Source organism: Cetorhinus maximus, unplaced genomic scaffold (genome assembly GCF_964194155.1).
Source record: "Cetorhinus maximus unplaced genomic scaffold, sCetMax3.hap1.1 HAP1_SCAFFOLD_1252, whole genome shotgun sequence".
NCBI lineage: Eukaryota > Metazoa > Chordata > Chondrichthyes > Lamniformes > Cetorhinidae > Cetorhinus > Cetorhinus maximus.
Genome location: NW_027597194.1, coordinates 68,677 through 95,446, shown reverse-complemented (window position 1 = coordinate 95,446; position 26,770 = coordinate 68,677). Strand labels below are relative to the sequence as shown.

The following is a 26,770-nucleotide window of genomic DNA, read 5'->3' as shown; positions in this document are numbered from 1 at the left end:
TCTTCCCCCCCCACTCCCTCTTTCCCCCCCCACTCCCTCTCTTCCCCCCCACTCCCTCTCTTCCCCCCACTCCCTCCCTTCCCCCCCACTCCCTCTCTTCCCCCCCCACGCCCTCTCTTACCCCCACTCCGTCTCTTCCCCCCAACTCCCTCTTTCCCCCCCCACTCCCTCTCTTCCGCCCCACTCCCTCTCTTCCCCCCCACTCCCTCTCTTCTCCCCCCCACTCCCTCTCATCACCCCCACAGCCCCTCTTCCCTCACTCCCCCTCTTCCTCCGCTCCGTCTCTTCCCCCAACTCCCTCTCTTCCCCCCACACTCCATCTCTTCTCACCCACTCCCTCTCTTCCCCCCCACTCCCTCTCTTCACCCCCACAGCCCCTCTTCCCTCACTCCCCCTCTTCCTCCACTCCCTCTCTTCCCCCAACTCCCTCTCTTCCCCCCCACTCCCTCTCTTCACCCCCATCCCCTTTCTTCCCCCAACTCCCTCTCTTCCCCCCCACTCCCTCTCTTCCCCCCACTCCCTCTCTTCCCCCACTGCTTCTCTTCCCCCACTTCACCGAGTGTTGCTCAGTGTCCAAATCCCATTGTTCACATCACAGGGGTAAATCTGAAGACATTAACTGCCTTCCTTTCAGCTCTCAAGATCATTATTTTATGAATAAACTATAGTTTTAGAGAAAGAAATCTGAATGAACATTCCAAATCATTTCAAAATGGTCATTACGCAAAGAGCAATGAAATTCAAATTTGACATAATGTTGTACTTGAGATACCTCAATCCCACCGTGATACAACTCTGTCAGCCCCTCCAGTCCCTGCAAACCTCCCGATCTCTGTAACCTCCTCGAAACCCCTACAACCCTCCCTAACTCTGTAACCTACTTCAGTCCCTACAACCCTCCCTATCTCTGTAACAACCTCCGACCCCTACAACCCTCCCAACTCTGTAACCTCCTCCAGTCCCTACAACCCTCCCTATCTCTGTAACAACCTCTGACCCCTACAACCCTCCCAACTCTGTAACCTCCTCCAGTCTCTACGACCCTCCCTATCTCTGTAACCTCCTCGAAACCCCTACAATCCTCCCTATCTCTGTAACCTCCTCCAGTCCCTGCAATCCTCCCTATCTCGGTAACCTCCTCCAGTCCCTACAACCCTCACTATCTCTGTAACTTCCTCCAGCCCCTTCAACCCTCCCTATCACTGTATCCTTCTCCAGCCCCTACAACCGTCCCTATCTCTGTAACCTCCTCCAGTCGCTACAACACTCACTATCTTTGTACCAACCTCCAGTCCGTACAAACCTCCCTATCTCTGTAACCTCCTCGTCCCGACAAACCCTCCCTATCTCTGTAATAACCTCCGATCCCTACGACCCTCCCAACTCTGTAACCTCCTCAAGTCCCTACAACCATCCCTATCTTTGTAACAACCTCCGACCCCTACAACCCTCCCTATCTCTGTAACCTCCTCCAGCCCCTACAACCCTCCCCATCGCTGTAACCTCCTCCAGTCCCTACAACCGTCACTATCTCTGTAACCTCCTCCAGTCCCTACAACGCTGCCAATCTCTGTAACCTCCTCCAGTCCGTACAACCCTCCCTATATCTGTAACCTCCTCTAGCCACTGCAACCCTCAATATCTCTGTTGACTCCACCAGGCCCTAGAACCCTCCCTATCTCTGTAACCCCCTCCGCCCCTACAACACTCCCTATCTCTGTAACCTCCTCCAGCCCCTACAACCCTCCCTATCTCTGTAACCTCCTCCAGTCCCTACAACCCTCCCTATCTCTGTAACAAGCTCCGAGCCCTAAAACCCTCCCAACTCTGTAACCTCTTCCAGTCTCTACAACCCTCCCTATCTCTATAACCTCCTCCAGCCCCTGCCACCCTCCTTATTTCTGTAACCTCCTCCAGCCCGTACAACCCTCCCTATCTCTATAACCTCCTTCGGTCCCTACAACTCTCCCTATCTCTGTAACCCCCTCCTGCCCCTACAACCCTCGCTATCTCTGTAAAAACCCCCGACCATTACATCCCTACCAACTCTGTAACATCCTCCAGTCTCTACAACCCTCTCTATCTCTAACAAGATCCGACCCCTACAACACTCCCTATCCCTGTAAACACCTCCAGCCCCTACAACCCTCCCTATCTCTGTAACCTCCTCCAGCCCCTGCAACGCTCCCTATCTCTGTTACCTCCTCCAAACCCTACAATCCTCCCGATCTCTGTAACCTCCTCCAGCCCCTACAACACTCCCATCTCTGTAACCTTCTCCAGCCCCTACAATCCTCCCTATCTCTGTAACCTTCTCCAGCCCCTACAATCCTCCCTATCTCTGTAACCTCCTCCAGTCCCTACAACCTTCCCTATCTCTGTAACCTCCTCCAGCCCCTATAACCCACCCTATCTCTGAAACCTCTTCCAGCCCCTACAACCCTCTATATCTCTGTAACCTCCTCCAGCCCCTACAACCCTCCCTATCTCTGTAACTTCCTCCAGCACCTACAACCCTCCCTATCTCTGTAACCTCCTCCAGCCCCTACAACACTCCCTATCTCTGTAACCTTCTCCAGCCCCTACAACCCTCCCTATCTCTGTAACCTCCGCCGCCCTTACAACCCTCCCACTTCTGTAACCTCCGCCACCCCTACAACCCTCCCTATCGCTGTAACCTCCTCCAGCCCCTACAACACTCCTTATCTCTGTAAACTCCTCCAGCCCCTACAACACTCCCTCTCTCTGTAACCTCCTCCAGCCCCTACAACACTCCTTATCTCTGTAACCTCCTCCAGCCCCTACAACACTTCCTATCTCTGTAACCTCCTCCAGCCCCTACAACACTCCGAGATCTCTGCGCTTCTCCAATTCCGGCCTCTTGACCATCCCCCGATTCCCATCACTCCACCATTGGCGGCCGTGCCTTCAGCTGCCTGGGGCCCTGAGCTCTGGAATTCCCTCCCTAAACCACTCCGCCCCTTTCTCTCTTTCTCTCATCTTTTATGAAAATGTATGTCTTTGACTCTTGATGTTCAGTCTTAATATCTCCTTTTGCAGCTCGATGTCAAAATCTGTCTCATTTAGGCTCCTGTGAAACGCTTTGTGGATGTTTTACTATGTTAGAAATGCTATACAAATGCAGTCATTGTTTCTTAATATAACTGGACTCTGATTGTAACAGATTCTGGCTAAATATTCATTCACCTGGGACTGTCAACCATGTATGGAAACCAATTCTTTAACCAACTGTTAGCATTCTCTCGGGTCCAATATTTAATCACATCTCAATGTGATTTCCAGAGTTTGAATTTTGCCAACATCAGTTATTGGCCAGAACAATGGGAGGAGAAACTGTCAGGAGGTATTTTTTCCCCCCTTCCCCCACCTTCCACCCCCACCAAGTGCCAGTCTGCAATTTGTTCCCATGTTTTGCTTTCAGAGAGGCACTGACCCATTGTTCTGCTATTAACACCTACTGATGTCTGACCTTCATGCCATTATTAACACCTGCTTTCGTCTTTAACACAATCATTAGCACTCCATTTGTGTCCAACACATCTTTGTCAAATCTCACCTGATCTCTCACCTATCTCTGTCCTTCTATTTTGTTCCACCCAGCCCCCACTCTCTTAAACAGTATTAAAAAAACCCAAAACAAAAACACAATTACCTGGAAAAACTTTCTCCAGGTATTCCTGTTTTTGTTTTGGATATCCAGCATCCACAGTTCTTTCCTTTGACCATCACATTTCTACATCTCTTCAGCTCTGGAGAAGAGCCATACGGACTTAAAATGTTAACTCTGTCTTTTCTCTGCGCAGGGCACTGACAAACCTCCTGAGTTTTTCTAGCACGTTCTGTTTCTGCCAGGAGACACGTTGGATGTGCCCCCAAATCTGGTGCGAATACTGGGGGTTGGCCAGAACATCGGGAGCGTCCCCACCCAGTAACATTTAATGATTTGAGGTTGTCTCGGTCGGTCTGTTCCCTTTCTAGTGTTCACTTCTTAAACAGTTAAATCCTCAAGACAGCGGTGATGTCAACTCTGGAGGGTGGATGAGAAGCAACTCAGTTCAACGTACATCCTGGGTACCGTGTAAAAGAACTCACACGGAAAAGGTAGACAATATACCAGGGAACAGCTCCCTTAAGCTCAGAAGTCACAGGACAGTCGGGAGTCCAACATCGACAGAAACCTTGTCGGATCAGCTCCAGCCTACAATAAGCCAGGCTGTCTGAATCGATAACTGTAATCGTCACTATACGATTGATGCCTGAGTAATAACCTTGCATTTGGACTATACACTCGAGCCTGAATCACGGGGAGTTATTTAACTGCGTGCGCAGGTTTCCCCCAACACCTTCAGAGTGCAAATAAGACCACACAGTGGGAGTTGCCCCCGCAGGTTAGCAAGGCAAGGCAAAAATCAAGCCAAAAACTAGGGATTATTTCTGGAGGGATAGAATGGAAAAGTAGGGAAGTGACGGTAAGCCTGCATCAAAACTTGGTTGCACTGCACTGAGATTACCACGAGCAGTTCTGGTCACCATATTACAGAAAGGACATCGAGATACTGGAGAGGGAAGATTTACAATGGTGATCCCTGAAATGTGAGGGTAAACTCACATGAGTTTATATGAGGACAGGATGGACAGGCTGGGTCTTTGTTCTCTAGAAAAGAGAAGGCTGAGGGGGGTGACCTCATCGAGGTATTTAAAATTCAGAAAGGTTTTGATGGAGTGGATACAGAGGGAGTGTTTCCTCTGGTGGGAGGGGAGACCAGAACTAGGGGTCATCCATATAAGATCGTCACTAATAAATCCAATGGGGAATTCCGGAGAAACGTCTTTACCCAGAGAGTGGGGGGAATGTGGAACTCGCTCCCACAGGGAGTGGTGGAAGTGAATAGTGTCAATGTAGTTAAGGGGGAAGCTGGATAAACACATGAGGGAGAAAGGAATAGAAGGATATGGCGATGGGGTGAGATGGGGTGAGATGGGAGGAGGCTCGTGTGGAGCAGAAACACCAGCACGGAGCAGATGGGCCGAATGGCCTGTTTCTGTGCCGCATATATGAAATCCTGTGTCATCAAATCCTGTCTATGTCACTGTACAAAGTGCCTTCTCTTATCCAGGAGTAACGGAGCTAGTTTTAATTCTGTTCCCCTTGGGATCAAACCCCAGGTTTTCCACAAAATGAAACCAGTGACCAGGCTGACATCAATAAATTCCTTTAAATGTACAATACAGGCTCTGTCCATGGTGTCAAGATAAGGCAATGGCAGAGAGTGTGGGGATGAGGTGGAATTGAAGAGAGAGGGAGCCTCCTCACTAACACTGTGCCTTTGTGTAAGATACCCTTGGTTGTGTATACATGCATATGTAGAATTAAGATTGACCTAAACTCATTGTAAACAAAGGACTTGCATTTCTCTAGCGCCTTTCCCCCACCTCAGGACATCCCGAAGCATTTCACAGCCAATGAAGGATTTCTTTTGCAGTGAGCTCACTGTTATAAGAAACACAGAAGCACACAGCAAGATCTCACAAACAGCAATGTGATTATGGCCCCAGAACATCTGCTTTTTTACTGATGTTGTTGGAGGGGTAACGGAGCTAGTTTTAATTCTGTTCCCCTTGGGATCAAACCCCAGGTTTTCCAGAAAATGAAACAGGTTATCTCTATAACCTCCTCCAGTCCCAACAACCGTCCCTATCTCTGTAACCTCCTCCAGTCCCTACAAGCCTCCCTATCTCTGTACCAACCTCCGACCCCTACAACTCTGCCAACTCTGTAACCACCTCCAGTCCCTACAACCCTCCCTATCACTATAACAACCTCCGACGCCTACAACCCTCCCCATCTCTGTAAACTCCTCCAGACCCTACAACACTCCCTATCTCTGTAACCTCCTCAAGCCCCAAGAGCCCTCCCTATTTCTGGAACCTCCTCCAGTAACTACAACGCCACCTATCTCTGTAACCTCATCCAGCCCAAGCAACCCTCCCTATCTCTGTAACCTCCTCCAGCACCTACAACCATCCCTATCTCTGTGACCTCCTCCAGTCCCTACAACCCTCCATATCTCTGTAACAACCTCCGACCCCTACAACCATGCCTGCTCTGTAACCTCCTCCAGTCTCTACAACGCTCCCTATCTCTGTAACCTCCTCCAGCCCCTGCAACCCTCCCTATCTCTGTTGCCTCCTCCAGCACCTACAACCCTCCCTATCTCTGCAACCTCCTCCAGTCCCTACAACCCTCCTTATCTCTGTAAACTCCGCTTCCCCGACAACCCTCCCTATCTCTGTAACCTCCTCCAGCCCGTATAAACCTCCCTATCTCTGTTTACTCCTCCAGTCCCTACAACCCTCCCTATCTTTGTAACCTGCTCCAGTCGCTACAACATTCCCTATCTCTGTAACCTCCTCCACCCCTACGACCCACCCTATCTCTGTAATGTCTGCCGCACCTACAACCCTCCCTATCCCTGTAACCTTCTCCAGCATCTACAACACTCCCTATCTCTGTAACCTCCTCCAGTCCCTACAATCCTCACTATCTCTGTAACCTCCACCAGCCCCTACAACCCTCCCTATCTCTGTAACCTCCTCCAGTCCATACAGCTCTCCCAATCACTGTAACAACCTCCGACCCCTACAACCCTCCCAACTCTGTAACCTCCTCCAGCCCCTGCAACCCTCGCTATCTCTATAATCTCCTTCATTCCCGACAACCCTCCCTATCTCTGTAAGATCCTCCATCCCCTACAACACTCCCTATCTCTGTAACCTCCTCCAGTCCCTACAACTCTCCCTATCTCAGTAAACTCCTCCAGTCCCTACAACCCTCACTATCTCTGTAACCTCCACTAGTCCCTACAACCCTCCCTATCTCTGTAACAACTACCGAACCCTACGACCATCCCAACTCTGTAACATCCTCCAGTCCTTACAACCCTCCCTATATCTGTAACAACCTCCGACTACTACAGCCCTCCCTATATCTGTAAATACCTTCAGACCCTACAACTCTCCCTATCTCTGTAACCTCCTCCATCCCCTACAAACCTCCCTATCTCTGTAACCTCCTCCAGTCCCTACAACCCTCCCTATCTCTGTAACAACTACCGACCATTACATCCCTCCCAACTCTGTAACATCCTCCAGGCCCTACAACCCTCTCTATCTCTAACAACCTCCGACCCCTACAACCCTCCCTATCTCTGTAACCTCCTCCAGACCCTACAACCATCCCTATCTCTGTTAGCACCTCAAGCCCCTACAACCCTCCCTATCTCTGTTACCTCCTACAACCCCTACAACCCTCCCTATCTCTGTAACCTCCTCCACCCCTACAACACTCCCTATCTCTGTAACCTTCTCAAGCCCCTAAAACCAACCCTATCTCTGTAACCTCCGCCACCCCTACAACCCTCCATATCTCTGTAACGTCCTTCAGCAACTACAACCCTACCTATCTCTGTAACCTCCTCCAGCCCCTACAACCCTCCCTATCTCTGTAACCTCCTCCGCCCCTACAACACTCCCTATATATGTAACCTCCTCCAGCCCCTACAACACTCCGTATCTCTGTAAACTCCTCCAGCCACTACAACCCTCCCTATCTCTGTAACCTCCTCCAGTCCCTACAACCCTCCCTATCTCTGTAACCTCCTCCAGCCCCTACAACACTCCCTATCTCTGTAAACTTCTCCAGCCCCTAAAACCCTCCCTATCTCTGTAAACTCCGCCATCCCTACAACCCTCCCTATCTCCGTAACCTCCTCAAGCCCCTACAACCCTACCTATCTCTGTAACCTCCTCCAGCCCCTATAACCCGCCCTATCTCTGTAACCTCCTCCGCCCCTACAACACTCCCTATATCTGTACCTCCTCCAGCCCCTACAACACTCCGTATCTCTGAAACCTCCTCCAGCCCCTACAACCCTCCCTATCTCTGTAACCTCCACTAGCCCCTACAACCCTCCCTATCTCTGTAACCTCCTCTAGCCCCTATAACCCTCCCTATCTCTGTAACCTCCTCCGCCCCAACAACCCTCCCTATATCTGTAACCTCCGCCAGCCCCTACAACCCTCCCTATCTCTGTAACCTCCTCCAGCCCCTATAACCCTCCCTATCTCTATAACCTCCTCCGCCGCAACAACCCTCCCTATCTCTGTAACCTCCTCCAGCCCCTATAGCCCTCCCTATCTCTGTAACCTCCTCCGCCCCAACAACCCTCCCTATCTCTGTAACCTCCTCCACCCCTACAACATTCCCTATATCTGTAACCTCCTCCAACCCCTACAACACTCCGTATCTCTGTAACCTCCTCCAGCCCCTACCACACTCCCTATCTCTGTAACCTCCTCCAGCACCTACAACCCTCCCTATCTCTGTAACCTCCTCCAGCCCCTATAACCCTCCCTATCTCTGTAACCTCCTCCGCCCCTACAACCCTCCCTATTTCTGTAACCTCCTCAAGCCCCTACAACACTCCGAGATCTCTGCCCTTCTCCAATTCCGGCCTCTTGACCATCCCCCGATTCCCATCGCTCCACCATTGGCGGCCGTGCCTTCAGTGCCTGGGGCCCTGAGCTCTGGAATTCCCTCCCTAAACCTCTCCGCCCCTTTCTCTCTTTCTCTCATCTTTTATGAAAATGTACGTCTTTGACTTGTGATGCTCAGTCCTAATATCTCCTTTTGCAGCTCGATGTCAAAATCTGTCTCTTTTAGGCTCCTGTGAAACGCTTTGTGGATGTTTTACTATGTTAGAAATGCTATACAAATGCAGTCATTGTTTCTTAATATAACTGGACTCCGATTGTAACAGATTCTGGCTAAATATTCATTCACCTGGGACACTGTCAACCATGTATGGAAACCAATTCTTTAACCAACTGTTAGAATTCTCTCGGGTCGAATATTTAATCACATCTCAATGTGATTACCAGAGTTTGAATTTTGCCAACATCAGTTATTGGCCAGAACAATGGGAGGAGAAACTGTCAGGAGGTTTTTCCCCCCCCCCTTCCCCCGCCCTCCACTCCCACCAAGTGCCAGTCTGCAATTTGTTCCCATGTTATGCTTTCAGAGAGGCACTGACCCCTTGTTCTGCTATTAACACCTACTGATGTCTGACCTCATGCCATTATTAACACCTGCTTTCGTCTTTAACACAATCATTAGCACTCCATTTCTCTTGTGTCCAACACATCTTTGTCAAATCTCACCTGATCTCTCACCTATCTCTGTCCTTCTATTTTGTTCCACCCAGCCCCCACTCTCTTAAACAGTATTAAAAAAACCCAAAACAAAAACACAATTACCTGGAAAAACTTTCTCCAGGTATTCCTGTTTTGTTTTGGATTTCCAGCATCCACAGTTCTTTCCTTTGACCATCACATTTCTACATCTCTTCAGCTCTGGAGAAGAGCCATACGGACTTAAAATGTTAACTCTGTCTTTTCTCTGCGCAGGGCACTGACAAACCTCCTGAGTTTTTCTAGCACGTTCTGTTTCTGCCAGGAGACACGTTGGATGTGCCCCCAAATCTGGTGCGAATACTGGGGGTTGGCCAGAATATCGGGAGCGCCCCCCACCCAGTAACATTTAATGATTTGAGGTTGTCTCGGTCGGTCTGTTCCCTTTCTCGTGTTCACTTCTTAAACAGTTAAATCCTCAAGACAGCGGTGATGTCAACTCTGGAGGGTGGATGAGAAGCAACTCAGTTCAACGTACATCCTGGGTACCGTGTAATATAACTCACACGGAAAAGGTAGACAATATACCAGGGAACAGCTCCCTTAAGCTCAGAATTCACAGGACAGTCGGGAGTCCAACATCGACAGAAACCTTGTCGGATCAGCTCCAGCCTACAATAAACCAGGCTGTCTGAATCGATAACTGTAATCGTCACTATACGATTGATGCCTGAGTAATAACCTTGCATTTGGACTATACACTCGAGCCTGAATCACGGGGAGTTATTTAACTGCGTGCGCAGGTTTCCCCCAACACCTTCAGAGTGCAAATAAGACCACACAGTGGGAGTTGCCCCCGCAGGTTAGCAAGGCAAGGCAAAAATCAAACCAAAAACTAGGGATTATTTCTGGAGGGATAGAATTGAAAAGTAGGGAAGTGACGGTAAGACTGCATCAAAACTTGGTTGCACTGCACTGAGAGTACCACGAGCAGTTCTGGTCACCATATTACAGAAAGGACATCGAGATACTGGAGAGGGATGATTTACAATGATGATCCCAGAAATGTGAGGGTAAACTCACATGAGTTTATATGAGGACAGGATGGACAGGCTGGGTCTTTGTTCTCTAGAAAAGAGAAGGCTGAGGGGGGTGACCTCATCGAGGTATTTAAAATTCAAAAGGTTTTGATGGAGTGGATACAGAGGGAGTGTTTCCTCTGGTGGGAGGGGAGACCAGAACTAGGGGTCATCCATATAAGATCGTCACTAATAAATCCAATGGGGAATTCCGGAGAAACGTCTTTACCCAGAGAGTGGGGGGGAATGTGGAACTCGCTCCCACAGGGAGTGGTGGAAGTGAATAGTTAAGGGGGAAGCTGGATAAACACATGAGGGAGAAAGGAATAGAAGGATATGGCGATGGGGTGAGATGGGGTGAGATGGGAGGAGGCTCGTGTGGAGCAGAAACACCAGCACGGAGCAGATGGGCTGAATGGCCCGTTTCTGTGCCGCATATATGAAATCCTGTGTCATCAAATCCTGTCTATGTCACTGTACAAAGTGCCTTCTCTTATCCAGGAGTAACAGAGCTACTTTTAATTCTGTTCCCCTTGGGATCAAACCCCAGGTTTTCCACAAAATGAAACCAGTGACCAGGCTGACATCAATAAATTCCTTTAAATGTACAATACAGGCTCTGTCCATGGTGTCAAGATAAGGCAATGGCAGAGAGTGTGGGGATGAGGTGGAATTGAAGAGAGAGGGAGCCTCCTCACTAACACTGTGCCTTTGTGTAAGAAACCCTTGGTTGTGTATACATGCATATGTAGGATTAAGATTAACCTAAACTCATGGTAAACAAAGGACTTGCATTTCTCTAGCGCCTTTCCCCCACCTCAGGACATCCCGAAGCATTTCACAGCCAATGAAGGATTTCTTTTCCAGTGAGCTCACTGTTATAAGAATCACAGAAGCACACAGCAAGATCCCACAAACAGCAATGTGATTATGGCCCCAGACCATCTGCTTTTTTACTGACGTTGTTGGAGGGGTAACGGAGCTAGTTTTAATTCTGTTCCCCTTGGGATCAAACCCCAGGTTTTCCAGAAAATGAAACAGATTATCCCTATAACCTCCTCCAGTCCCAACAACCGTCCCTATCTCTGTAACATCCTCCAGTCCCTACAACCCTCCCTATCACTATAACAACCTCCGACGCCTACAACCCTCCCCATCTCTGTAAACTCCTCCAGACCCTACAACACTCCCTATCTCTGTAACCTCCTCAAGCCCCAAGAACCCTCCCTATTTCTGGAACCTCCTCCAGTAACTACAACGCCACCTATCTCTGTAACCTCATCCAGCCCAAGCAACCCTCCCTATCTCTGTAACCTCCTCCAGCACCTACAACCATCCCTATCTCTGTAACCTCCTCCAGTCCCTACAACCCTCCATATCTCTGTAACAACCTCCGACCCCTACAACCCTCCCAGCTCTGTAACCTCCTCCAGTCTCTACAACGCTCCCTATCTCTGTAACCTCCTCCAGCCCCTGCAACCCTCCCTATCTCTGTTGCCTCCTCCAGCACCTACAACCCTCCCAATCTCTGTAACCTCCTCCTGTCCCTACAACCCTCCCTATCTCTGTAAACTCCACCTCCCCTACAACCCTCCCTATCTCTGTAACCTTCTCCAGCCACTACAACCCTCCCTATCTCTGTAACCTCCGCCGCCCCTACAACCCTCCCTATCTTTGTAACCTGCTCCAGTCGCTACAACACTCCCTATCTCTGTAACCTCCACCAGCCCCTACAAACCTGCCTATCTCTGTAACCTCCTCCACCCCTACGACCCACCTTATCTCTGTAATGTCTGCCGCACCTACAACCCTCCCTATCCCTGTAACCTTCTCCAGCATCTACAACACTCCATATCTCTGTAACCTCCTCCAGTCCCTACAATCCTCACTATCTCTGTAACCTCCTCCAGTCCATACAACTCTCCCTATCTCTGTAACAACCTCTGACCCCTACAACACTCACAACTCTGTAACCTCCTCCAGCCCCTGCAACCCTCGCTATCTCTATAATCTCCTTCATTCCCGACAACCCTCCCTATCTCTGTAACATCCTCCATCCCCTACAACACTCCCTATCTCTGTAACCTCCTCCAGTCCCTACAACACTCCCTATCTCAGTAAACTACTCGAGTCCCTACAACCCTCACTATCTCTGTAACCTCCACCAGTCCCTACAACCCTCCCTATCTCTGTAACAACCTCCGAATCCTACGACCATCCCAACTCTGTAACATCCTCCAGTCCTTACAACCCTCCCTATATCTGTAACAACCTCCGACTCCTACAGCCCTCCCTATCTCTGTAAACACCTCCAGACCCTACAACTCTCCCTATTTCTGTAACCTCCTCCATCCCCTACAACCCTCCCTATCTCTGTAACCTCCTCCGCCCCTACAACCCTCCCTATTTCTGTAACCTCCTCAAGCCCCTACAACACTCCGAGATATCCGCCCTTCTCCAATTCAGGCCTCTTGACCATCCCCCGATTCCCATCGCTCCACCATTGGCGGCCGTGCCTTCAGCTGCCTGCGGCCCTGAGCTCTGGAATTCTCTCCCTAAACCTCTCCGCCCATTTCTCTCTTTCTCTCATCTTTTATGAAAATGTACGTCTTTGACTGGTGATGCTCAGTCCTAATATCTCCTTCTGCAGCTCGATGTCAAAATCTGTCTCTTTTAGGCTCCTGTGAAACGCTTTGTGGTTGTTTTACTATGTTAGAAATGCTATACAAATGCAGTCATTGTTTCTTAATATAACTGGACTCGGATTGTAACAGATTCTGGCTAAATATTCATTCACCTGGGACTGTCAACCATGAATGGAAACCAATTCTTTAACCAACTGTTAGAATTCTCTCGGGTCCAATATTTAATCACATCTCAATGTGATTACCAGAGTTTGAATTTTGCCAACATCAGTTATTGGCCAGAACAATGGGAGGAGAAACTGTCAGGAGGTTTTCCCCCCCCCCCTTCCCCCACCCTCCACCCCCACCAAGTGCCAGTCTGCAATTTGTTCCCATGTTTTGCTTTCAGAGAGGCACTGACCCATTGTTCTGCTATTAACACCTACTGATGTCTGACCTTCATGCCATTATTAACACCTGCTTTCGTCTTTAACACAATCATTAGCACTCCATTTCTCTTGTGTCCAACACATCTTTGTCAAATCTCACCTGATCTCTCACCTATCTCTGTCCTTCTATTTTGTTCCACCCAGCCCCCACTCTCTTAAACAGTATTAAAAAAACCCAAAACAAAAACACAATTACCTGGAAAAACTTTCTCCAGGTATTCCTGTTTTTGTTTTGGATTTCCAGCATCCACAGTTCTTTCCTTTGACCATCACATTTCTACATCTCTTCAGCTCTGGAGAAGAGCCATACGGACTTAAAATGTTAACTCTGTTTTTTCTCTGCGCAGCGCACTGCCAAACCTCCTGAGTTTTTCTAGCACGTTCTGTTTCTGCCAGGAGACACGTTGGATGTGCCCCCAAATCTGGTGCGAATACTGGGGGTTGGCCAGAATATCGGGAGCGCCCCCCACCCAGTAACATTTAATGATTTGAGGTTGTCTCGGTCGGTCTGTTCCCTTTCTCGTGTTCACTTCTTAAACAGTTAAATCCTCAAGACAGCGGTGATGTCAACTCTGGAGGGTGGATGAGAAGCAACTCAGTTCAACGTACATCCTGGGTACCGTGTAATATAACTCACACGGAAAAGGTAGACAATATACCAGGGAACAGCTCCCTTAAGCTCAGAAGTCACAGGACAGTCGGGAGTCCAACATCTACAGACACCTTGTCGGATCAGCTCCAGCCTACAATAAACCAGGCTGTCTGAATCGATAACTGTAATCGTCACTATACGATTGATGCCTGAGTAATAACCTTGCATTTGGACTATACACTCGAGCCTGAATCACGGGGAGTTATTTAACTGCGTGCGCAGGTTTCCCCCAACACCTTCAGAGTGCAAATAAGACCACACAGAGGAAGTTGCCGCCGCAGGTTAGCAAGGCAAGGCAAAAATCAAACCAAAAACTAGGGATTATTTCTGGAGGGATAGAATTGAAAAGTAGGGAAGTGACATTAAGCCTGCATCAAAACTTGGTTGCACAGCACTGAGATTACCACGAGCAGTTCTGGTCACCATATTACAGAAAGGACATCGAGATACTGGAGAGGGAAGATTTACAATGATGATCCCAGAAATGTGAGGGTAAACTCACATGAGTTTATATGAGGACAGGATGGACGGGCTGGGTCTTTGTTCTCTAGAAAAGAGAAGGCTGAGGGGGGTGACCTCATCGAGGTATTTAAAATTCAGAAAGGATTTGATGGAGTGGATACAGAGGGAGTGTTTCCTCTGGTGGGAGGGGAGACCAGAACTAGGGGTCATCCATATAAGATCGTCACTAATAAATCCAATGGGGAATTCCGGAGAAACGTCTTTACCCAGAGAGTGGGGGGGAATGTGGAACTCGCTCCCACATGGAGTGGTGGAGGTGAATAGTGTCGATGTAGTTAAGGGGGAAGCTGGATAAACACATGAGGGAGAAAGGAATAGAAGGATATGGCGATGGGGTGAGATGGGAGGAGGCTCGTGTGGAGCAGAAACACCAGCACGGAGCAGATGGGCTGAATGGCCAGTTTCTGAGCCGCATATATGAAATCCTGTGTCATCAAATCCTGTCTTTGTCACTGTACAATGTGCCTTCTCTTATCCAGGAGTAAAGGAGCGAGTTTTAATTCTGTTCCCCTTGGGATCAAACCCCAGGTTTTCCACAAAATGAAACCAGTGACCAGGCTGACATCAATAAATTCCTTTAAATGTACAATACAGGCTCTGTCCATGGTGTCAAGATAAGGCAATGGCAGAGAGTGTGGGGATGAGGTGGAATTGAAGAGAGAGGGAGCCTCCTCACTAACACTGTGCCTTTGTGTAAGAAACCCTTGGTTGTGTACACATGCATATGTAGGATTAAGATTGACCTAAACTCATGGTAAACAAAGGACTTGCATTTCTCTAGCGCCTTTCCCCCACCTCAGGACATCCCGAAGCATTTCACAGCCAATGAAGGATTTCTTTTGCAGTGAGCTCACTGTTATAAGAAACACAGCAGCACACAGCAAGATCCCACAAACAGCAATGTGATTATGGCCCCAGACCATCTGCTTTTTTACTGATGTTGTTGGAGGTGTAAATATTGGCCCCCAGGAAACCAGGAGAGCTCCCCCCTGCTCTTCTTCCAAATAGAGGCCATGGGATGTTTTACACTCACCTGAGAGGGCAGACGGGGGTTTAGTGTCTCATCTGAAAGATGACAAATCTGACAAGGCAGCGTTTCCTTGGTACAGGCCCTCCGACAGTGCAGCAGTCCCTCAGTACTGACTCTCCGACAGTGCAGCACTCGCTCAGTACTGACCCTCCGACAGTGCGGCACTCCATCAGTACTGCCCCTCCGACAGTGCGGCACTCCCTCAGTACTGACTCTCCGACAGTGCAGCACTCCCTCAGTACTGACGGGGTGCTGCAGTACGGAGGGCCAGTACTGAGGGGGTGCTGCACTGTCGGAGGGTCAGTACTGAGGGGGTGCTGCACTGTCGGAGGGTCAGTACTGAGTGGGTGCTGCACTGTCGGAGGGTCAGTACTGAGGAAGTGCCGCACTGTCGGAGGGTCAGTACTGAGGGAGTGCTGCACTGTCGGAGGGTCAGTACTGAGGGGGGTGCTGCACTGCCTGAGGTGCAATCTTTCAGATGAGACATTAAAGCTGGGCCCCGTCTGCCGTCTCAGGTGGGTGTAAAAGATCCCATGGGCATTATGTTTAAGAAGAGTGGGTGGGGGGGAGGGGGGTTCTCCCCATGTCCTGGAACCAAAACCACTAAAAAGAAACTGATGACCTGGGTTATCCTCAGATTGATGAAGGATCTTGCTGTGTGCAAATTGGCTACCGGCTTCCCTGCATTACAACAGTGAGCAGAGTTCAGAAATTAAAGCACTTCATTGTTTGGGGCCATAAAGCGCGATGGGACGCCCTGAGGCGGTGAGCGGCGCTAGATAAAAGCATGTCCCCCTTTCACTTATTCTTGCGGCTTAACAGTGGCGAAGGCGCCTTTAAGAAGTGGGCGGGGCGCGGCTGACGTCAACCCCTGCCTTGTATGGTCATTGATGTGTGTCGGAAGGGACGTCCTCTCGTTGGCTGGGGACACAGTTTGAATCATCTTCTTGATGTAAATTTCTGGCAATGACTGAGGGCAGTTGGATAAAATCTCTCACACATTTTGCAGCCACAAGTCTGGACGTGAATCGAGGAGGCGAAAGCATCTCTGGTGAGTAGAGATTTAAATATATATAATATATATATGTAGACATATATTAGTGAACAAAACAACAGGAAACAAGTTTAGAAAAGTTTTTCAGAAGTTGGCCTTAAACTTTTTCCTGCCAGAGAAGTGTTGGTTTGCAATTGGCTATCAAATGGTAAGTAACCTGGTTACTTACATCTGTAAGTCTTTTTTTTTAAACCATGTTGCAGGAGAAAATAGCTTTTTTCAGAGTTAGTTGGTGAGCTTTTTAAAGTTGTGCCTGTTGATGCAAGGTGCCACAATCACTTTTTCTTCCGAACTGAACTTTGACCGGCACACGAAACAAAAACAGAAAATAGCTGGGAAAACCCATCAAGTCTGAGCACATCTCTGGCGAGAGAGAGAGAGAGAGATCAAGAGTTAACGTTTCGTGCCAGCGGGTCAGTTTAATGTGCTGTGTCCCAACGCTGAATACAAACTCTCTGTCTCTGCCGCCAAGGGTTGATTTTAGGGACCATCGAACAATCGGCCCTGTCTCCAGGAGAGGAGGTTGGGGGACATAAGCAGAATTGATGGCCGCGTTAGAGGAATGATATACTTTCTCAGTGGGGGAGTGGGTTTCGTTAAGGCACAGTTCATGGTTCAGCACCTCCCCACTTTTTTTTTTAGAAAAGGTGATGTTTTTGAGATGGTCCCTTAGGTGAACACGTGGATTTGGTTTCCAGTTTTGAAGTTTATACTGTGTTGCTTGTAGTTTGTAAGAGTGATTGATTGATTCACTCTTGATCACTCAGGGTGGATGGGTTGCTGGCAGCTCTGGTGGGTGGGGGTCGGGGGATGGGGGCGCGGGTTTGAAGAGTTCGAAATGAAAGTTAGATATTGGTGTGTGTTTGGGGAATTCCAATTTTTGAGTCCAGGAGAGTGTGAGAGAGAGAGTGTGTGTGTGAGAGAGAGAGTGTGTGAGAGAGAGAGCGTGTGTGTGAGAGAGATGTGTGTGTGAGAGAGAGAGCGTGTGTGTGTGTGAGAGAGATGTGTGTGTGGGAGAGAGATGTGTGTGAGAAAGAGAGAGCGCGTGTGTGTGTGAGAGAGATGTGTGTGTGAGAGAGAGAGAGCGTGTGTGTGTGTGAGAGAGATGTGTGTGTGTGAGAGAGAGAGCGTGTGTGTGTGTGAGAGAGATGTGTGTGTGGGAGAGAGATGTGTGTGAGAAAGAGAGAGCGTGTGTGTGTGTGAGAGAGATGTGTGTGTGAGAAAGAGAGAGCGTGTGTGTGAGAGAGATGTGTGTGTGTGAGAGAGAGAGCGTGTGTGTGTGAGAGAGATGTGTGTGTGAGAGAGAGAGTGTGTATGTGTGTGAGAGAGTATGTGTGTGTGAGAGAGTGTGTAAGTGTGTGAGAGAGTATGTGTGTGTGTGAGAGAGAGTGTGTGTGTGAGAGAGATTGTGAGAGAGAGAGAGTGTGTGTGAGAGTGTGTATGTGTGTGAGAGAGTGTGTGAGAGAGAGAGTGTGTATGTGTGTGAGAGAGTGTGTGAGAGAGAGAGTGTGTATGTGTGTGAGAGAGAGAGTGTGTATGTGTGAGAGAGAGTGTGTTTATTAAATTCCTTCTATTTGATGCTGTAGTTTTTGGAGTTATTTTCTCCCAGGGAGGAACAGGAGAGATTTGGTTTTCTTTTACTCGGCCCCTCAGGAAGTGTTAGCTCCGCCCTGCAATTGGAAAAACAAAAATGCCCCCGTGTGACCTGAAGACTGAGGGTAGTTGCGGTTTCTGTGGGGCCTGTAATGGACACTGGGGGAGGATGTTTGATATGGACACCTTCCTGGACAGTGGCACCAGAGTTACTCAGGGAAAGTAGCGCTTTTCCCCACCTCAGGACGTCCCAAAGCCTTTCACAGCCAACGAAGGACCTTTTTTTTGTGTGTGAGCTCACTGTTGTAATGTAGGAAACGCAGACAATTTACGCACAGCAAGATCCCACAAACAGCAATGTGATAATGACTCAGATCATCTGGTTTTCTTTCTTAGTGATGTTGTTTAAGGGATAAATATTGGCCCCAGGACCACGGGGAGAACTCCCCCGACCCCCACCCCCACCCCCCCCCTTCCCCTTCTCTACTTCCAAATAGTGGCCGTGGGATCTCCCCGCGACGCCTCCCTTGGCCGAATGTCAGTCTGGATTGTGAGCTCCTGGTCTTTGTACTGGGGGGGCTGGTGCCCACAACCCTGTGAGCCAGAAGTAAGTGTGCGACGGACTGAGACACTGACTCACTTTGCTGGGCCGACAGGGCTTCCATGGAGCTTGTGTCTCTGAATCCACCGCAGTTAGAAACAAAACAACATGTTTACAAAAATCAGCTGTTTCACCTGAGGACAGTTTTAACAATCTGAAGGATGGCAGACTTCAGTGCAATTTGGATGTGAGATTGACTCTCACTTTTACTGTTTTACGCTCGGACATTGAATGCAAAGTGTTCTGTCCGAGAGAGGGATGTCCTTCTCCTGCTGTGTGACTATGAACAACATCTGGAGTAAGGACTGGCTCCTTGTCCCTGTCTCCACGTCCTCCCATTTACCTTTATAACGTTTTCCGTTTTAATGTTGTGGGGCTAATATTCACCCACCCCCCTCCCACCCCCCCCACCGCCCCCACCCCAAGGAATATCGCTGTCAAATAAAAATCGGATCTGGGTCACTATCGCATTGTCCTTTGTGGGATCTTGCTGTGCGCAAATTGGCTTTTGGTTTTGCCCCCATTACGATGGTGTCCCCCACTTCATAAATGGAAGGGAGTCATTTGGCTGTGAGGCTCTTTGGGATATCTTGCAGCGGTTAAAGGCGTTACAGAAATGTGAGTTCTTCACCGGATATACAGCAGGCCATTCGGCCCATCTGCTCCGTGCCGGTGTTTCTGCTCCACACGAACCTCCTCCCACCCACCCCCCTCTCTCCATCTCACCCCATCACCCTATCCTTCCATTCCTTTCTCCCTCATGTGTTTATCCAGCTTCCCCCTAAAACACATCGATACTATTCACCTCCACCACTCCCTGTGGGAGCGAGTTCCACATTCTCCCCACTCTCTGGGTAAAGAGGTTTCTCCTGAATTCCCCATTGGGTTTATTAGTGATGATCTTATATCGATGGTCCCTAGTTCTGGTCTCCCCCACACACAAGAGGAAACAGTCTGTCTGTATCCAGGTGCGTGTTCCAGAAGGGTCTTGTCAGCAATGCCTACCACAGTCAAATAGCTCACCAGCCAGCACTATTGTGGGGGGGGGGGGGGGGGGCAGGGGCAGGTAAAAGAGTTGCTGGTGGTGGGGGTGGGATGTTGTTGACACAAAGGGGTCATTCCAGCAGCCAGACCATGATCTCTATATTCCATCACCCTTCTCCCCACCCCCCTCCCTCACCCAACCCCAACATCCCCGACTGTAACACACTCTGAACAGGTTAATCTCTAAACACCCCCACCTTCCCCCCACAGATACACCAGGAGACGATGAAGGAGGAGATCGGAGCCGGAGTGTCCTTCCTGGTCAGCATGGTCAGGAATCGCAGCAGGCTACATCAGGAAAAGATCGAGGAGTTTGGGGAGAAGCTCACTGCGATACTGTACCGAAAATACCAGAATCACTGGTACCCAGCCAATCCCAGCAAAGGACAAGCATACAGGTAAGCAAACATCAGAGCCGCCCAGTACAATGGCTAGAATATTACAGCACAGAAACGGGCCATTCAGCCCATCTGCTCCGTGCCAGTGTTTCTTGCTCCACACGAGCCTCCTCCCACCCCCTGTTCATCTCACCCCATCACCATATCCTTCTATTCCTTGCCCCCTACCCCCCCATGTTTTTATCGAGCTTCCCCCTGAAAGAGCATAAAATATTGGACAGCACACCAGGGAGGACCCTCCTCACTATTTCTTGCATTGCGCTGAGGGACATTGTCCATCCACTTGCGAGAGCAGATGGAACAAGTCCTGGGTTTGAGTCTCCACCCCAGAGACTTCAGCCCCATAATCCAGGCTGACACTCCACAGTGCCAGTGCCGAGGGGGCGCCGCGCTGTCAGAGGGTCGGTGCCAAAGGAGATGCTGGCCTTCAGGTGAAACTTTAAACCAAAGTTCCCGTCTGCCTCCTTGGTGGGTTTAAACGATCCCACGGCCACTATTTGGAAGAGGAGCAGGGGGAAGGTCCTGGGGCCAATATTTACCCCTCAACCAACATCACTAAAAAAACAGATGATCTGGGTCATTATCACCTTAATGTTTGTGGGAGCTTGCTGTGCACAAATTGGCCGCCACGTCTCCGACATTACACAGTGAACATACTTTTGAATAAGTATTTCATTGGCTGTGAAAGGTTTTGGGACATCCTGGGGTGGTGAAGGCGCCAGAGAAATGCAAGTCTTTGTTTTGAAAAAAAACAAAAAACTGCAGATGCTGGAAATCCAAAACAAAAACAAAAAAACCTGGAATAACTCAGCAGGTCTGGCAGCATCTGCGGAGAGGAAAACAGTTAACGTTTCGAGTCCGTATGATTCTTCAAAAGAACTAAGGAAAAATAGAAAAGAGGTGAAATATAAGGAGGTTTAAGAGGGGGTGGGACAGGTACAGCTGGATAGAGGGCCAGTGATAAGGTGGAGATAGCCAAAAGATGTCATAGACTAAAGGGCAAAGAGGTGGTGACGGTGGTGATATTATCTAAGGGATGTGCTAATGGGGACATTAAGGGTAGAAAGCAGGACGAGCAAGGTACCAGGTAGCCCTAGTGGGGGTGGGGTGGGGGGAAGGGATGGAAATAGGCTAGAAGGTAAGAGATAAAACAATTGATGGAAATACATTTAAAAATAATGGAAATAGGTGGGAAAAGAAAAATCTATATAAATTATTGGAGAAAAGGGGGCTCGGAAAGGCGGTGGGGATGGGGGAGAGAGTTCATTGATTGTCTTTGTTTTGAAAGTTGCTCGAAGTTGTCCCTGCAATACCGCCCTTTACCCACCTGGGGGCGCCGCTGCTCAGTTTTAAATTTGGATGAGCAGCTGAACCGCTTAAAGCCCCTTTAAAGCTGAGACAATGAAATTTTAGGGGCATCTTAAAGGAAGGGAGATGGAGGTGGAGAGGTTTCGGGAGAGAATTCCAGAGTTTAGGGCCCCAGGCAGCTGAAGGCACGGCCACCAATGGTGGAGCGATGGAAATCAGGGGATGCTCAAGGGGCTGCAATTGGAGGAAGGCAGAGATTTTGGAGGGTTGTCGGGCTGGAGGAGGTTCCAGAGATAGGGAGGGTTATAGAAACTTGGAGGAAGTTACAGAGATAGATAAGGTTGTAGGGGCTGGAGGAGGTTACAGAGATAGGGAGGGTTGTCGGGGCTGGAGGAGGTTGCAGAGGAGAGTTATAGAAGCTGGAGGAGGTTACAGAGATAGGGAGGGTTTTAGGGGCTGGAGGTGGTTACAGAGGTAGGGAGGGTTGTAGAGGCTGGAGGAGGTTACAGAGATAGGGAAGGTTGTAGAGGCTGGAGGAGGTTACAGAGGTAGGGAGGGTTGTAGAGGCTGGAGGAGGTTACAGAGATAGGGAGGGTTATAGAAGCTGGCGGAGGTTACAGAGATAAGGAGGGTTTTAGGGGCTGGAGGAGGTTACAGAGATAGGGAGGGTTGTAGGGGCTGGAGGAGGTTACAGAGATAGGGAGGGTTGTAGGGGCTGGAGGAGGTTACAGAGATAGGGAGGGTTGTAGGGACTGGAGGAGGTTACAGAGATGGGGAGGGTTGTAGGGACTGGAGGAGGTTACAGAGATGGGGAGGGTTGTAGGGACTGGAGGAGATTACAGAGATAGGGAGGGTTGTGGGGACAGTTTTGAAAACAAGGATGAAAGTTTTAAAATGGAGGCGTTGTTGGACTGGGAGCTAATGTATGTCAGTGAGTGACGGGGTGAAGGCTGAACAGGACTTGGTACAACTTGGGAAAAGGGCCAGTAGGGTTCTGGATGGTCTAATGTCTGTCCTCTTGGATCCTTCAGTATATTTTTTCTCTCCCTGGTAGATGCATTCGGATAAACAGGAAACATAAAGCAGACCCAACCTTGTTGCTCGCTTGTCAAGACTGTGATCTGGAATATAACCAGTTGAGACTGCCCAAAGAGATTACGTTGTGGATTGATCCCCAGGAGGTGTGCTGCAGGTAAGTCTTCACCTGGATGGTTTAGCAACACAGTCACCGCAGAGACAAACACAAGGAGCTCATCTGGAGAATTGTGTCCGATTCCGACTGCCTCACACTTTAGGAGGGAAGGTGAGGCCTTGGAGAGGGTGAGGGGGAGATTGACTCGAATGGCGCCAGGGAAGAGGGACTTCAGTTCATGTGGAGAGACTGGAGAAGCTGGGATTGTTCTCCTTAGAGCAGAGAAGGTTAAGGGGGAGATTGAATCGAGGCGTTCAAAATCATGAGGGGGTTTGGATAGAGTCAATAAGGAGAAAGTGTTTCCAGTGGCAGGAGGGTCGGTAACCAGAGGGACACAGATTGAAGGGAATCGGAACCAGAGGGGGAGATGAGAATTTTTTTTACACAGCGAGTTGTTGTGATCTGGAAGGCGCTGCCTGAAAGGGCGGTGGATGCAGATTCAACAGGAACTTCCAAAGGGGGAATTGTGTCTGTCTGTCTCTCTCTCTCACTGCTGTGCTCTCTGTCTCTCCTTCACTGTACGGTAAACCTTCCCTCGGCTGTGTTCTGCCAGTTTGTGTGGGTGTTTGTTGTTTATACCAGGTTGTTAGTGGCTGTGTCTCGCGTGTTGCTGCCTGACCCGATTCCCACTAAATCTTCATTTGAAATTCCTGCAGGTGTAGTGATGGGAGTCTGCCTTTCACTGTCGCTCAGTTTGGACAAGACTCCAGGAGGGCGGCGTCGTTAGACTCTGAGCAAGGCAGCGCGTCCTCGGAGTGCAGCACACCTGACTGCCACTCGGAGACTTCGTCAGATGAAGGGGAACATGCCAAAGGTCAAACAGTGAAGGAAACTGCAGCAAAAACAGCTGAAGCTACTGGCAAGGTAAAGAGAACATTGAGCACCCAGTGCTGGGAGGGGTCGGAGTGAATGGTTCCAATACTCTCCGGGCCGATCTACCACCTTCTACCCCTGGAAACTCATCAAAAACTCAACTGCCCCCAGACCCAACTCACATTGACTCCCGTTCACCCATCACTATCCTGTCGCTCACTGACCTACACTGGCTCCTGGTCCAGCAACACCTCCGTTTTTAAAAAAAAATCTCATCCTTATTTCAAATCCTTCCTCACCCCTCCCTATTTCTATAAACCCCTGGAACCCTCCCTATCTCCGTAATCTCCACCAGCCCCTACAACCCTATCTCTGTAACCTCCACCAGCCCCTACAACCCTATCTCTGTAACCTCCTCCAGCCCCTACAACCCTCCCTATCACCATAACCTCCTCCAGCCCCAACCCTCCCTATCTCCATAATCTCCTCCAGCCCCTACAACCCTATCTCTGTAACCTCCTCCAGCCCCTACAACCCTCCCTATCACCATAACCTCCTCCAGCCCCTACAACCCTCCCTATCACCATAACCTCCTCCAGCCGCAACCCTCCCTATCTCTGTAACCTCCTCCAGCCCCTACAACCCTCCGAGATCTCTGCGCTCCTCCAATTCTGGCCTCTTGACCATCCCCCGCTTCCCATCGCTCTGCCATTGGCGGCCATGTCTTCAGCTGCCTGGTGGCCCTAAGCTTTGGAATTCCCTCCCTAAACTCACTCACTCCCTCCCGAACACAGTCTGTCTCTCTTTCTATCTGTGGGAACTGGCTGTGCAATTGTTGGCTGCCCACATTTCCTCTATTTACAACAGTGACCACACTTCAAATAAATTACTTCATTGGCTGTGAAACACTTTGGGACGTCCTGAGGTGGGGAAAGGCGCTAGAGAAATGCAAGTCCTTGCACATGGCCTGTGGAGACGGGGCTGGGGATTAAATGGAGCTTGTGTGTTTGATTTGTCATGTTTAATTGATTCAATAATTTTTTCCCTTAGGTTTCTGGAAGTTTCTCCCAGTGCACTTCTGCGTGGCCTCTGTACCCTCACAAGCCGGTGCAGTATGCCACATTCTACCAACCCGTCCCCCTCATCAGCTACTACTTGATACCCGGACTGGACAAGGCCCTGCAACCTCCCCCAGGCTTCCTCCTGCCTCAGGTGCAGGCCCACTGCTCGAAGATCGGCAAAAGGCACAAGTGATGAAGGTCCTGGCTAGCAGAGGGATCGGATACCTCGCTCACACTGAGCTGTGCCAACCCTGTGCTTAACTGCTCCATTCTAACACCCATGGGCATGTTTGCAAGTGGCTGAGCTGTGTGTGTGTGAGCGCGGTGTGTGTGTGTGTGTGTGAGCGAGTTGTGTGTGTGTGTGAGCACGGTCTGTGTGTGCGTGTGTGAGCGAGGTGTGTGTGTGTGAGTGCGGTGTGTGTGTGTGTGTGAGTGTGAGCGAGGTGTGTGTGTGTGTGTGTGTGAGCGAGGTGTGTGTGTGTGAGCGAGGTGTGTGAGTGTGAATGAGTCAGAGAGAAATGTTGCTGTATATAACATTCACTACTCACGTGTGTGTGTAAGGCCCACACTGCCTATGTGTGTTTGTGGGTTTACCCTGCTGCTCCTGTGGGTCTGTATATACTTTATATATAATTGAAGCCGTCTCTGTATTATAAATCTGTACGAAAAACTCAGGTATCTTTGAAAATATGAGGTGTGTCCACATTGCCTGACAGGTGATTGTTATTTATCATGTTTACAGGGGGAGTGTGTGAAATACCCCAGAGTCTCTGTTAATATGTATTTGTTAAATTATCATCTATCTGGCTTGTGGAATATTTAATGTTTTTGCACTTTTATTTTATTTCCTGCTGCTGATCACTCTCCATTCGCTCCTGTTGAAATCTCAGAGCCTCTCTTGAGTAAGAAACTTAGCTGTGATGCTTATCATAGCCAAATAGCCCATCAACATCCACTGAGTGAGGCTCCAGAAGGTGCCTGGCGAATCGATTGCTGAAGACATTAGGACAAACACTAGCACTCAAAAGAGTGTGTTTTCTGTGCAATATACATTGAGCAATTTAAATTTTTTAAATCCAAAAATTGTTTAAAAGGGATTTGGGGAATTGTTTCCTGAGGATGAGGTGTTGAGGAACAACTCTGGATCCCTGGGATTTTTTAGCTCTTCTTCCTTAATGTGGGAATAGTGTTCCTGTATCTTTCTCCCAGGTTAGGGGAAGGGTCCCTATCTCTGAATGGCCTCCTGAATGAGCTTGCTGTGTTGATTCATACCAAAGGCCGCAGTGTGTTAACACAGTGAACCCCTGGTCTGCTGTCCTGCTGCCATTGCCCATTCCCACACTCAAACAGTGACTTGTGTTTCCACCCCAGTAACCCAGGGACACAAGCTCCCCAGTGGGGTGAGTGGAAGCCCCTTACCCAGACCCTCACCCAGTTCATGTCTCTCCAAGTCTTTACAGATATTGGAGAAAAATCACAGCGGACCAACACAGTGTTACTGCTCCCCAACTGGTGAATGGGAGAAACTTTTATAATACTCAGTATTTATTGACCGTCAGTTAAGCGCGAGTTAAATGGCTTATTCTGAATGTCTCATTAAATTTCTTTTTTCTTTTGTGTAAAATAAATTAAACCACTTTGTTCAAACAACATTCCCAGGGTGGTGTGAGTTTCTGTAAAGATTGGAATACTGATTTCCTCCTTTTGGACAACTTCATGTGTTCATCAGCTGAGGCACTTTGGGACTTTCATGGAACAAACTGGTCACTCGTTAGGGTGGGGGAGGGAGGGGGATTTTTTAATTCATTCATGTGGGCGTCATTGGCCGGGGCAGCATTTATTGCCCATCCCTAATTGCCCCTTTAGAAGGTGGTGATGAGCTGCCTCCTTGAACTGCTGCAGTCCATGTGGTGTAGGAACACCCACAGTGCTGTCAGGGAGGGAGCTCCAGGATTTTGACCCAGCGACAGTGAAGGAACGGCCGACGGATTTGCAAGTCAGGACGGTGAGTGGCTTAGAGGGGAACTTCCAGGTGGTGGTCTTCCCAAATATCTGCTGCCCTTGTCCTTCTAGATGCTAGTGGTGGTGGGTTTGGAAGGTGCTGTCTAAGGAGCCTTGGTGAGTTTCTCCAGTACATCTT

General features: G+C 49.3%; 1 protein-coding gene across 1 annotated transcript; it reads left to right on the top strand.

Moving 5' to 3' along the window:
• The first annotated feature begins 20,083 nt into the window (after positions 1-20,083).
• Positions 20,084-24,986, top strand: LOC144675973 (protein BTG3-like). The gene is made up of 4 exons (XM_078536491.1): positions 20,084-20,256; positions 22,619-22,756; positions 23,413-23,620; positions 24,620-24,986. The coding sequence occupies exons 1-4, from the start codon at positions 20,084-20,086 to the stop codon at positions 24,821-24,823; spliced, it is 723 nt and encodes a 240-aa protein (XP_078392617.1). The 3' UTR covers positions 24,824-24,986.
• The last annotated feature ends 1,784 nt before the right edge of the window (positions 24,987-26,770 follow it).

Coding starts and splice junctions, on each gene's coding strand:
- LOC144675973 (XM_078536491.1), top strand. CDS start 20,084: ATGAAGGAGGAGATCGGAGCCGGAGTGTCCTTCCTGGTCAGCATGGTC. Junction 20,257..22,618: donor AGCAAAGGACAAGCATACAG/GTAAGCAAACAT, acceptor TCTCCCTGGTAG/ATGCATTCGGATAAACAGGA. Junction 23,621..24,619: donor CAGCTGAAGCTACTGGCAAG/GTAAAGAGAACA, acceptor TTTTTCCCTTAG/GTTTCTGGAAGTTTCTCCCA.